The 14,000-nt window shown below is 36.2% G+C and overlaps 1 protein-coding gene across 1 annotated transcript in view; it reads right to left on the bottom strand.

Moving 5' to 3' along the window:
- Positions 1–5,166: 5,166 nt before the first annotated feature.
- The window catches only part of LOC145692049 (luciferin sulfotransferase-like), a 54,745-nt gene continuing 45,911 nt past the window's right edge, over positions 5,167–14,000 (bottom strand). The window contains exons 6-8 of the mRNA XM_081767341.1: positions 11,305–11,399; positions 7,581–7,761; positions 5,167–5,327 (exon numbers count right to left, since the gene is read on the bottom strand). Coding sequence (XP_081623467.1) covers positions 5,221–5,327; positions 7,581–7,761; positions 11,305–11,399 — 383 coding nt within the window. The 3' untranslated portion in view covers positions 5,167–5,220. The remainder of the gene's footprint in view (positions 5,328–7,580; positions 7,762–11,304; positions 11,400–14,000) is intronic.

Here is a 14,000-nt window from a genome sequence, read left to right as displayed (position 1 = left end):
AAACATCTCATAAATATCAACACAACAGACTTTGGTATTTGTGATTTTTCTTTCAATCTAATCTTTTCCTTTCTATCTATTGATGAGGGTTACTAAGTGATAAGAAGTAGATAATATTTGGGACACATATTATATACAGAATGTGGACTTTATACGTAGATTATATTCACTGTTGCCAACTCAGGCGCCTTCCCCACTGAACTAGTTGCTAGCGTCAGCATTTATTGAAACAAGTCCCGGGTTCGATTCCCAGTGCTAAAGCCTTGACATTTCAACATATCACAATGGTGCAGATTTCACCTTAAACTGTAACTGTCCATGTTTCTTACAGCCTCGGAGCTGAAAGCGGACGCTAATTCCAACGAACACAATCAGTTTTCCCCACAGCGGTCTTACAATCGTGTATAGTGGTAAAAAATTAGAAGTCAGCGACTTGACGGAAAACGTGGAGATTTTAAAGCTATTGAAGACGCATTTCGAAAGCACTTACCAAACATTTTGAAACCTTGCTAGTACATCGCAGTAAACAAACAGATCTACTGTAAATCTAAGTTTGTCCTTAATTTCCCATGATAGACTTAACCTTAGAGACTCATTTTTCCAGTGACTTTGCCAAGTGTAAATTTTAAGTTATGCGGCAGGTTCAAATAGCTTTCAAGCATAAATTTGTATACTCTTAAACCAGATGTAAGAATGAAGACTGCGCAAAAAAGCGTATTCGTTAAACTTACCCTTAGAGATCCTTTCTGGGTATGGCTTTGGAAAGTGTAAAATTTTAAGAGATATGTCAATTTATAGGAATTTAATTGCTAGCCGTCTATTACGTATTATTGGCAAGTCTGAAATAAGCCTGCAATCGAGGAATTAACAAGTTTGCTGTAGCCTTGGCTAGATATGGAGCAGCGCAAATTCAAATCTACAGGCTTAACCTTGAGGGCTTGAATAAGGCTATTAAAGGTCTGGAGTGCAATAAGGGATGTCTCAGTAAATAATTTCCTCCATCTAAAGTTTAGGACGTAATCCATCTAAAGTTTAGGACGTAAGTATCACATATGTTTACCAACTGCATGTGTACTGGGGAAGTTGTTATAAACGTATTAGAAACTATGTTTTTTATTTTCTTTTTGAGTTTTAACGTCCCTTTTCATAACCGAGACACGACTTACAGCTTACAATGAACATGAAGATGTTTAAAGTCCTACCATCAGGAATCAAACCCCTGACCCCTTGTAACAAAAGCGCGTACGCTAGCCAGTAGACCAGTAGGCAGGGGTAGACAATATTGAAGTTACAATGCGTGATATCTCCTTATATCCTATGACATTCTTTCACTTTTATGTCGCTACTATTTGGCAGTTAACAGCTTGGTGCTTCCTCCCCACGGATATATGTGAACTAGTTTCACGTTTAGGAGTTAGATTTACGAATAATCGAAATAATACCAAGCGAAGTGGCTCAGGTTGTAGAGCGTTAGCTTCGCTTTTGGGAGGTCGTGGGTTTGATTCCCGCTTCCGACCATCCTGTGGTTTTCCAGGGTTTCCCTCAGTCCTACCAGGGAAATACCGGGATGGTGCCTACTAAACAGGCCCTGGCCAACACCTTCCCAAATCATTTCCATTGTTGTTGTTGTTGTTGTTGTTGTTAGATATGCAGTATAAAATGGCATTTGAGCTGTATCTGGTGATTGTTAAATAAATAAATAAATAATAACAAGAGCAACTTCGAGGCTTTAGAAAAAAAAAAAAAAAAAAAAAAAAACAGGACCGGACCATCGAATAGCAGGTCTTACGGAAAAAGGAAGTTATGAGACTAATGATACAGATGACAATTGCATATCAAGCATGAATCAATTATTTCGTGCTAACTTCTTTTTTTCTCATCTCAATAATATGAGTAGAATCCTTCCGTGAGTACACATGGCAACATTAAATATTATAGAGTCGTAAAAGTGCCTATTAACATAATGGTTTTTCCACCTCTAAACATAGTTCAATCATAAGAATGAATTAAAAATAGTAAAATTTTTAGTTTTCGTGAAGGATATAACTCTTTCGTCCTATAGTGCACGATCTCTCAGTCGCAAAACTTTGGGTCGTGTGCTCCATTTGCTTCTCCCACAGGACGTCCTATAGCTTAAGTCAACGATTTGGATTAAGAAATGATGAGAAATATTTTGGTTTAACGTCATACGATTATGCCCTTTAGGCTAAGGGAGACGAATGACTAAGGCAAGTGAATCACGATGATAACATTGGTGGAATGAGAATGTTGGATGAAACAGGAGTACCGTGAAAAATCCCGCGTACACAATGTTATCCAACAGAAACTTACTTGGCCCGGGGATCGAGGCAGAAACACCAAGCACCAGAGGTAAGTGTTCTACCACTGACCCACCGTGCCGCCCAATACCAGTTGTATATTACTGGTAACTGCTAGTGATGTTTAAAAACTATTTCTTAAATTTATAGATTACAATTGTTTAAAACACTGTATACCTTTAAACCTTGACTTATTTTGAAAATACGATGTCTTCAAGTAGAATTCTGATTACTACGTTCATGAATTTTGTTTAATTTGGTCTGATATCGTTGGCAACACTGATTATCTTGTAGCTATTCTTCAATGTCATTTTTATCATACTGGCAACATAAATATATCTGTTAAATGTTTATGCAGAGAAACAATTTCTATAATGACTTTGCAATCTCATATTATTCAAATTTATCTTCCCTTACTTCTGATATCAGCTTCCCTTCCTTTGATTTGTAATTCCTTAATACTTTTAATATATAAAGGTAAACAAGTCCAAAGACGAGACGTATATTATAAAAATCGATAAATTCATCGAGCTGAACAAAATCTCATGCTTCAAGTTAAACCCTCATGCGTAGTTTTCGAGAAAATTTTTTAAAAAACGAGTTTATGTGGATCTCAAAATGTCATTTGTGGTAATAATGACACGACGTGTATCAGTAAAACAAAATTGACCAAATATTTATTAACACTTGTGTTACAGTTTCAGCCATGTAACGTAGCCTTCTTCAGACACTTATAAAAGATCAATGCAAGAATAACAACTTAAATATAACCGAAAGTAAGACACACCCACACTTCACACATACGCCTTGACTTTTTTTACGCGCTTCTATACAAAAAGTAGCATTTTATTTAGGTGTAAAATGTAATGAAAAACGACTGGGAGCTTTGTAAATGTGGGTGTGGAGAAGAATGAAGAAAATTGGTTGGGTCGAGCGGAAGACGAATGGGAAGCGTGTTAGAAATGGTAGGGGAGAAAGAACAATTGGTTGAGACGTTAGCTAAGAAGGAACTGTATCATGAGGAACATTTTAGAGTGTATAGTGGCAGGAAAAAGGTAAGGAGAGAAGGAGACTACAATTAATAGGCGATACCAGAACAGAAAATTCGTACTTGAAGACTAGGAGCTTAGCGGAAGACCGTGGAGCATGGAAGCTTCTCAGTTACAGCAAGTGACCTACCAACAATGCAGAATACCTATGATTGATATGATATCATATACTTCCTCTGACACTTCGTACACTTGTTCTGAATTCTGACATCTGCCGATCAGCAGAGTTGTTTATTCTTTTAGCTCTTTCCTTTCTATTTTGTCCAGCACAGTATTCCACAACTCATGGATTGTGAAGAACGTTATACTACAGTGTGGTGTACAGGTAGATGTGACACAAGATAGAAACAGATGGACAGCAATCCGAAACGCTCTCCCCAGCTGACTGCGGAGAGGGGCATGCTAATTGAGGGATAGAGCGCTTACCTCTGTGCGTGGGGTTCCCTGGTTCGATCCCCGGCCAGGTAAGTTTATGGTGGACACCATTGTCTGTGGGTTTTCTCGGGGTACTCCCATGTCCTCCTGCATCCCATTCTAGTAATTCTTCCATCATTATTCACGTGTCTTCACTATCATCTCTCTTAGGCTAACGAGCCCAATCGTGGGACGTTACATCGAAAGATTTTCCCAACTAACTGTGAAAAAGGTTTAGAAAAGAGAAGGAAAGAATTATTAAGTTACAATATCTTTTAAAAGTTCGGGTAAACGCCAACGGTCTTGTTACGGGTGTATTACGGTGCTGACACTAACAGCTTAGAAACAATTGTAGAAATCTGGGTGAAACCTGCAGATTTGATATTAATGCACAATGGTTAAATGAACTTGTAATCCCCAATGTTGCTCTTAACTCACGCAACAAATGTTTCTGAACCTGATGAGTTTCTGAAATTTCATTGTGCAGAATGGAGGTATGTTCCCGAACCTGCGAATCGATACATACATAATAATGCGAACCGTTTGTGTTTTACAGCTGTTACAACGCAAATTAAAATTACTTAATCGTACTTACGAACACCGTACTTAATCGTACATCGTACCACGTGATCTTGCTCTGCTAAGTCTTGAGAAAGAAGAATTTGTAAGACGAATTTTGAGGGCGTCATCCATACGCTTACCTCTGTTAATTTCTGTAGGGAATAAACATAGCAACAATTATACTCAAAACTGAATAGATGTTAAAGTTTCTTCAGTTTTCGGAGTCGTTGAGATGAACAGTGACACTTCCGATGCCGTTTAAATTGAAAAAATGAAATGAAATCTTTGAGTTTTACGTCCCACGGTTATGCCGGTTAGGCTAAAGGAGACGGTGATGATGAGTAATGAAGGAAATGGTGGAATGAAGAAAGTGGGAGGAAACGGGAGAACCCCGAGAAAACCCACGCACACGGTGTTTGTCCACCACAAAGTTCACTTGGCGGGGGCTGGGATCGAACCCGAGACCCCAGGCACTAGAGGTGAACACTCTACCATTGAGCCACCGCGGCCCATCCCGTTTAAATTGAATACGCCGCATACTTATATATCTGTTCTATGACATCTCTGGAAACATAGATATGAAGGTTGAGGTGGAAATTCCGAGTTTGCCTTGGCGTCTTAAGGCTAGATATGCCTCTAAATTAACTTTAAAAGCAAGCACGAAACTAAATGTGCCTAGAACTAAAATCTTAATTTCGTGTTTCAAGTGATAACATTTTGAACAATACAAGTGAATGTCTACTTTATAATGAAAATCTACATCTAAACTCCTTTCCTAAATGACATGATAAGTACAAACATGAACAAAGATTTCTCTGTAGTTTAGAATCATATTTATTAATTAACAAAAGAAGAGAATTGTGTACATTATTAAAACTTCATAGAGGAAACCTAAGGTCTGTCTTCTTTAAATTCTCTTCTATCCACTTATCTGCCTGTCTCGTTAGCTCCGGTGTAAACTCCTCTTTCCAGCCACCAACTTGACCTGAAACACAAAATTACTAAGTTAACTCATACGAAACGAAGAACTTCAGTAAAGCTACATAGAACAAGAAAAAATTTGCTAAAGCTTTTTGAAGTGAAAAATGTTACCCTATATCAATAGTTTCCAACCTTTTTACCCGGCATATACTGAATTGTTAATGTCATGTTCATTTCCGCTAGTTGGTCGGACCACTTTGGGGATTTCAGGTGCAGCATTGAAGTCTCAAAACTGAAATAATAGTGCGAGCCAAGTCCAGTACTTTTAAACATTAAATATAAACTTCACTCGGATCGAGAAATCAGAATGGATGTAACAGTGACTGCAAACAGACCTGACATGACTGTTATCAATAAAGTGGACCAAGATGTAACTCTCATATCAGTATCATTGACTGATACGCATGACATTCAGTACGAAAATATGCAAACATAAAGACCTGGCAGAGGAAATCAAAAAGCTATGAAAATGTCAGAAAGTTACACTAAACCCAATTATTATCTTACGTTAGCTACAGCAATTGTTCCTAAAAGTAATGTGCCACAACTGGATCAGATAAATGTAAAACATCTCGTGTCAAACCTACAAAAATCAGTAATACTAGACACCTGTCAAATGGTCAGGAAATTTTTTGGAGAAGAACTCTTCAAATAATCTACCGCTTTAAACAGAGATTCAGCTTTAGTAATAATAATAATAATAATAATAATAATAATAATAATAATAATAATAATAATAATAATAATAATAATGGCTGTGACCAGTTGCGTATTCCTGTATCCATCTCTTTTGAAAGCGAGGGGTACTCCCACCGCACATGCCAGTAACAACATATGTGGATATAAGGTGATTTGGAAAACAGTTTTCGATGTTGATCGGGATCCAACTACTGTACTGACTGTTTAAGATTGTCGCAGTCACATTCCGATGCAGGAAACCTTCGTAGTTATTCTTTACATTCTGAGAACTGCACTCCCCAGACTGCGATCATTGCTGCCCGGTGTCAACTGATCTGCCACTCACCAGTCCAACTTTCTCATCTTACTTAGTGATGATGCTGAGCCGTCGAACAAGACCGATATGGTACCTAGATATATACCTAATTGTGTGGACTTACACGAACACTTTTCCGTGGATCTACTTCAACGGTGTTTTTGAGAAGAGCATCTGAACGTTTTGTTTTGTAGGTGGCGGAGGGCTCATTTTCGAATATTGTGTCACCGAGACGCAATATCACAAACCAACGACATTCATTCAGTATTCCTGGTCCAAGTACGCTGTTGATGTTTTTGGCAACTAGATGTGCAGAATGTCACAGCTTGAACACATAAAGGAAATTACTCGCAATTGTGTGTTCTCCATGGTGCATTTTTACACGACTGTGTTCAACCATAGACTTACTGGAGACTGTTTCCTAATCATATACTGAGTTTGTGACGCTTGTTGTAGATGAAGTTTCTCACCAGACGTAAAATCGGGCATTCAATTATACCAACCCAAAATCTTTTAATAGAAGTGCAACAGCCACCGTAACTTTTTGCACATCAACTATGACACGCAGGAGCCGGTGAAGCTTACCAGCAACGTGTGAGAACATGTAAATTCCAATTACTTAATATAAAGTCAACCGCAACCCATTTCTTAAACAAAGGGCACAGAAAAATAACTCTTAGTTAAAAATACACATTGACATCAACTTTATGCTCTATTGTGGACGTTACTAATCATAAGGTTTCCACCTTCACAGCTTTGACGACATATTAGGAAGAATGACACATTTGCACGATTGTTTTGTCAAATCCACGGCTTTCAATTTTCCATTAAGCATATGTTATAGTATTCTCTTTATTCAGACTCAAAAATAAACTCAAATATAAACTCAAAAATGACACATAGCGAGTCAAAATTGAAACTTGATTTAATCAGTGGAACTAACCTATGTAATGAGAAACACCTTATTAAATTTAATCGCAAAGATACATGGGTAATATTCTCTTAATGGCAAAATGCTGAACTAGCTAATTGCTTCTGCAGTGACAAGTACATTTTAATTTTAAGCATGTAGAACAGGTTTTCAATTTGCAATGACAAGGTTGGTCCTGATGGACCTCTAATAACGTGCTGTATTTGATGAGGATTACCAAGTAAATCCTAAGTGGATTATTTCGAAAAAAACAATGAACTATGAAGAGCTTTGCACACTTAGTTTAGCAAATTAAAATATTATCCTTGTATATTAAGAGAACCAAATATTACCTTTCCTAATGAAGGGTTGCTCTCCTTTCTTCATATATCCAGTTATAAGATCTTCCAAATTCACGGCTTTATTTTTCCGGAAGTTCTTGATGTCCAGATGTTCAGCTAATCCTTTCACTTGTTCGTCCGTATAACTCTTGTTCAAAAACGTTGACACCCTCTTAATTACTGATGGTAAATCCTTCGGAAATGAAAACAGAATGATTAGTTATTCATTTATTTACGTAACTACGCAATTAACATTAAATTAATTGATGCGATACTCTGTTAGAAATCAAGGGGCCAAACATGTTGACGTTCAAAGCGTAAGATTAGATATCAACCAACTCATAATTCAATCAACCACTTCACAAATTGCAAATTATGAATCTAAACTTTACAAGTCCATCTACGTTATATCACTCGAAAAATTTACAATGACTTTTAACTAAAAGTCTTTTTCCACAATTGAATCGATGCGTTCGGAAACCAGTAATCTCCACATTTTGGTCAAATTGAGATTATTGCACTTCTCAGGTCAACTGGTGTGGATACACATTTCAGCTGAAAACAAGGCGTCTCGCTCCTCTAGTTATAGAAAATATTGAATATTGAAATTTCTATTTAGTTTCAAAACATGCTATATTTTGGAAATGAATTGCTTCCAAACTAAACTTGGAAATAGGCCACCATAGGACACCACATTCTACCAGATGGTAGGCCTAGAATTTGTCATGACGTCATTTACAAAAAACCGAACAGTTTATTCAGTTGTGTGCTTACTTGTGCTTACCACAACATGAGTGATTCAGATATTAATTCTTCAGATGGTATGTCCAAGAAATGAAAGAGGTATAAAAGAAGCTATGAACCACATAAAATGAAAATAGTAAGAGTGGCGGGTCTACAATTTGTCAGAAAGAAAGACAAATATATTCCTGAGATACCGGTGAAGACTGCAGGTAAGACAGAATATTACATTATTAGTAATAATAGTATTAGTGTTGTAAAGGGTGGTCCAACTACAATGTTAATTATGTGTCACACCGTAACGTCAAGGTTTTTGCCCAAATTAATTTGACATTTCTTTGTTTCAGGGTTTGGCAAATTCAACCATGGAGAGGTACACAATTGAGCAACGCGTGGCACATTATTGAAGCCTTTTACGAAAATGGACGTTCAAATCAAAATGAGGTCGCCAAGCAGCTACCGTGACTGGTGTTCGCTATCGCGAGATGATAACGAACTTCTTGTGGCCAGAAATTGAGGATATGGACCTGGACGATATGTGGTTCCAACAGGATGGTGCCACGTGCCACACAGCCAACGAAACATTGGCTCTTTTGCGCGAAAAATTCAATGGCCGTGTAGTCTCAGAGTCATTGAAAATATGGACCATCGGATGGAAGTCTGCCACCGAAGCCGTGGCGAGCATTTGGCCGATATTTTGTTTCACACATAATTGTCATAGATTCTTCTATCATAATAAAAAATATTAAGATTATTCTCTGAAAACTTTGCGTTTTATTTACAATTAACATCATGCATTGTAGTTGGACCGCCCTTTATATGCCTTGCTGCTGTTGATAGCACATAGACAAATCATGAAATAACTTAAGTATTATTTGTATTTTGGTCATTGAACTACACTTTCTTTCTCAAATATTGAAATTCACAAAATTTTACGTAAGATTGTTTCTCTACTTTCAGGTGCAACATGAAATGTTTTTGTAAATTTACTCCTGAAGAGAGATCCGAAATTCTTTGACATATCAAAACTTTTGCCGTCTTTGCCATATTACAGCAGTTTTAGTTACAAAACCTCGACACCTGGTGAAGTTGAAGTGTCTAATTTAATTGGTGGTTTATGCACATTTAGGTTTGTTCTTTTTTTTAAGTATCCTGAAAGTGGCTCCACTGGCCTACCACAGATTGTAATGATCCAGAATAGGATTTCTAAATCTACACTCTTACTTTGTTACCTATTATAACGTGTGATCCAAAAGGATGTCTGAACTTACAGACTTAGTTTAGCATTTCGCTAACTGTTAATATTATTACAGTAATATTTAATTTATTTCAAGTTGTAAAATATATCTTCTTGTTTCGTACGTAAACAAGTCATCTCCAATTTTTAATTTTGATTTTTAATGGAACAAAACGGGGTATTACAGCTTCAAAGTCATGGAATTTTACGTAAATAGCCATTTTTTACGGTGAAAAAATGAAAACAGCCCTATATATATCCCTATATGTCAGATGCAAATTGTCTAATTTAGTTTTTTGTCTCTCCTGTAAAATTACGTTTCATGGACATGACTGGTTTCGAACTCAACGATTCAATCATATGAAAGAATATTCAAGGCAGTTTATTATGTTCTTACAGGGCCTAGCTGTAGTCTACAATAAATACCCTTGTACTTCCTTCCTCTATCTTGCACGTTCGACAGATATTGTCATCGCTTACTTCGTTTGCAGCTCACAGAATGTAGATCCAGAGTGTATGCGTGCGCTAATAAAGCAATTCTGTTCGAACGAGATAATGGCGGTCCATACTAGTTCGCGTCCTGCGAACAGCAGATGTAATACGCGAGCGTACACATTCTGAAAAGACAATGATATCTCGGTTTTTGCCGTATCAAGAGTAGTATTAGTAACATAACGAGAAACCCTTACATTTGAGACTGGAAGTATAAAGTGTTGGGAAAGAAGTCGAAGAGCGGCTATGGGAATGAGAGCATGTTTTAATGTATGGGAATCTTCAGCGCAGTCGCGAATGCAATCAACAGAAAAGCGCTCAGAACAGTTAAATTTATCCCTACAGTAACAGGACATCATACGAAACAATTCGAGGTATAAAATCTTTTTGACCGAAATGTGTAAACGATCTTGGTGACGCTAATATGAATCTTAGCGTCAGCACAGTGTTTCCGCTGGGCTTCTCAGAAGATGCTATTCGAAACGTGATCGCAATAATGTAATATACATACATGAGTATGCAATTTACCAAAGTTTACGAAATCGTATTATTGTAATTTGGTTCAAGGACATAATTTCATACTTGAATTTTAAGGCAAATTCATCTCATAAGAAATAAGAAAGAAGCATGATTTTGAGCAATATTTTTAGACATTAACTATGTTTACTTTGTATTCGTATAACGACATGGTTCGACAGCACTATTGAACAGTTATTACCGAATCGGGGTTTACTGTAGCTCAAGCATTCAGCAGTACCACAACTGATTTTGTTCGCAGAACTTTTGACCGTACATAGCGTTGTAGTTAGTTCTGCTATGATAATAACGGTGCTCGTATCGATATATAAGTATCTATTAGTATATATCAGTATCTTCTGGATATATGAGTATTATTCACTTTATAATATAAACCAACCGTCAATATCTATTACATTCGTGAGTTATCTTTGATTTAACTGAAATCATGGTCCATTTTGCAAGTTTGTTCACTTACTATGCTGTCTGAAAAGGCGATTTTACCAAGATAAGTTTAAGTTATTTCGATAATACTGTATTATTAGTAGTAGTAAAACTAAAATACCCATAATTTTTATTTGAAATATAGATATTTTTCTTTTGTGTGTCATATACGATAATAAAGAAGAATTGGAACTCGATTATTAGCCATTGAAAACTGTGTTCATTTCCTTCAATCAAAGATTTTTTTTTTTTTTTTGCTCTGACAGACAAGACTTTATAGTTACTGGCTTCATTTCGACGTCTTACCTTCTTAAGTTCTTCGTAAAAGAGGAATAATAGATTCGGATGACTTCTTTTCTCCCAACCTTCTATGATATGACGCCAAAATGGTGACCATGGAACTAAAAAGTGTTAAACAAAAGAATAAATAAATAAATAAATAAATACTCTGCAATTAAATTAGTACACGTAACTAGAAACAAACAATACAAGACTAGAATGTAATAAAACTATCTTATTCTATCTTAAACCTGCATTTATAAAAATATAACTATATATTAGCCGTATAGAAGCGAAATCTGCTAAATCCATTTTTCAATTTTGTCAGAAAACGAAAAGAAAGTGACGCTCTTATGTTTAAGAATTGTTGAACAATTTGTTTGTTTAGTGGTCACTAATGCAGACGAGTGAAATCTACACTAAATAATAAAATTGTTCAACAATTCTGAAACGTAAGGGCATCACTTTCTTTCTTTTCTATTCTTTTCTTTTTCTTTTTTTTTTCTTTTTTTTTTTTTTTTTTTTTTTTGTGGTTTGCTGACGAATTTGAAAAATGGATTTAGCAGGGTTTGTTTCTATACCCCTGATATTTACCCAATCGTTATAATATATCTTAAAGTATTTGTAATAATAATAATTAAATAAATGGAATTATTTGTCATAAGAAACAATGTGCTTGCAACTTCTATAATGAATGGAGTCGCCAAAACACCCTGTGTGATGTTTCTTTGTCACTTGTAAATGTAGGGTCCAGTGTAGAAAGATCTTTCTGGTTTAAAATAAGTTAAGTGGCCAAAATAAATCCAATTACACATTTTATTACATCCTGTTACAGAACAATCTATGCCATCATTATTGTTGAAACGTGTTCCCTTACTAACTATTTACTCCCCAAAGCTCATCCAGCAGTTCTGCAATTTGAGCAGAGATTGCCACTATCTCAATATGTATAGTATCTATCAATCCATTACTTAGACTAACTGCGTCCTCTAGTAAAATAAGGTTAAGTGCCGCAAATTAGATCCATGAATATGAAACCTAGCAGAAACTAAACTAAACTAACTCAACCTTAACTAAACTAACCTGAATTAAACTAAGCTAACATAAACTAATCTACCCTAAGCTAATCAACTTAACCTAAGCTTTAACATGCTGGACCAATCTGAGGCATAAAAACCTTTTGATATTAAGCCACTTGACATTCAAGCGATCCAATTTGGTGATAATTTGATCTAATTTTTTCACTGAGCCCCATAATTTGCTCACGGGTATTAATGGAGAGAGATACGATAACATGTGGGGTCAATTTCACACTTGAATTCCGAATGTCGCAAATAATTTGAATAAATCCTATGAATCAATCCAAACCATACCAATGCTTAAGGCAGAAATTGTTCCAATTTGTTCACTATGTACCATAATATGTATTCAGCTATATATTAGGGGTCTAGTATCAAAACCTACCATATCAATTTTTAGACTTTTTGAAAAATTTAGATAAACGTGTAGTTCTATAATAACAAGCGACTTTATTTTTTCTTTCAACAATGTAATCGGTTCGTTGTTGTCTAAAAAAATGTTCGTATGCACAAAATCGAGCACTGAGCACTGCGCACTTTTAGACAATATACGCAGGATATGGAGGCGTTTGATAGCATTTCTCATTATTTATACGATAAAAATAAACAATTTTCTCAAAAGTCATTTACGGTATTCTATTACTTTACTTGAACTTACAAAGTACACACTGCTTTCATCCTGAGGTGTTATTGTTTGTTCCAAATTACAGTATTCGTCCGAATTGAAGGAAATGAAGATTCCTACGAATCCGAAATGAAAGAAAGAAAAACTTCTTGAGAAGGTGCAATCTAGAGTTTTACATGATTGCTGCTATAGAAGAGCGTTTGTTTAGAGGCCATCCGCCCCTATCCTGAATTTCAGATTTTGGAGTAGATTTAGAAACATTTTCCTTAGCAAAGTCCAACAGGAAAAAAATTGAAGTCCTTACACCGATTAAATACGGATTTTAATCAGTTATAATCAATTTTCATTGTCTGAAAGGAGCTGTAGGCCTATATTGCTCTCTTGTATATTTTTTGGCCTAAGGATTCTTAAGGTGGCTCTACTTTCGGTTTTCGGCCCTGCTTAAAACTTAGGAAATTGGGCCTAAGCAACTTTCCAGTTTTGATCATTTATTGCCTCCGTCATTTGGTGTAAGGACCTCAAACTTTTCTGTTGGACTTCCTTATCAAAAGATTCCTAAAACTGCCTTACTGCTCCTAAAATCTAAAATTCAGAATGAGGGTGGAGGCGGATACCCTCCTGCCTCACTGACGCCACTGTCTAGTGACTGTCATATGAAACTATCCCACGCCCTTGCACGTAGTGTTAGTTAGATTTATTTCGGAGTCTTGACTACGAAGATATTTTTGTCTTTTACTGAGATGTAATATTCATTTACTGAGCAAAACTGAACTTTAATGAAAATGGACTTAGACCCATTGTGTTCTAAACGCTCCAAATATTACTTTTTTCAGTAAATTATTGACTTAAGAAACAACCAATTACATAGGCTTGCAGAAAATATTCTAAAGTTAGCAGAACATGAAGTATGCTTCAAACATTACTTTTCGATAATTTATAGGGGGGTGCGGTGGCTCAGTGGTAGAGCGTTCACCTCTGGTGCTTGGGGTCCCGGTCTCGATCCCAGCCCCCGCCAAGTG

This window comes from Thermobia domestica, chromosome 8, assembly GCF_964235325.1.
Source record: "Thermobia domestica chromosome 8, izTheDome1.hap1.1, whole genome shotgun sequence".
In the NCBI taxonomy this organism is placed as follows: domain Eukaryota; kingdom Metazoa; phylum Arthropoda; class Insecta; order Zygentoma; family Lepismatidae; genus Thermobia; species Thermobia domestica.
Note: the sequence above shows the minus strand (reverse complement) of the source record. Positions and strands in the feature narration are given on the sequence as shown.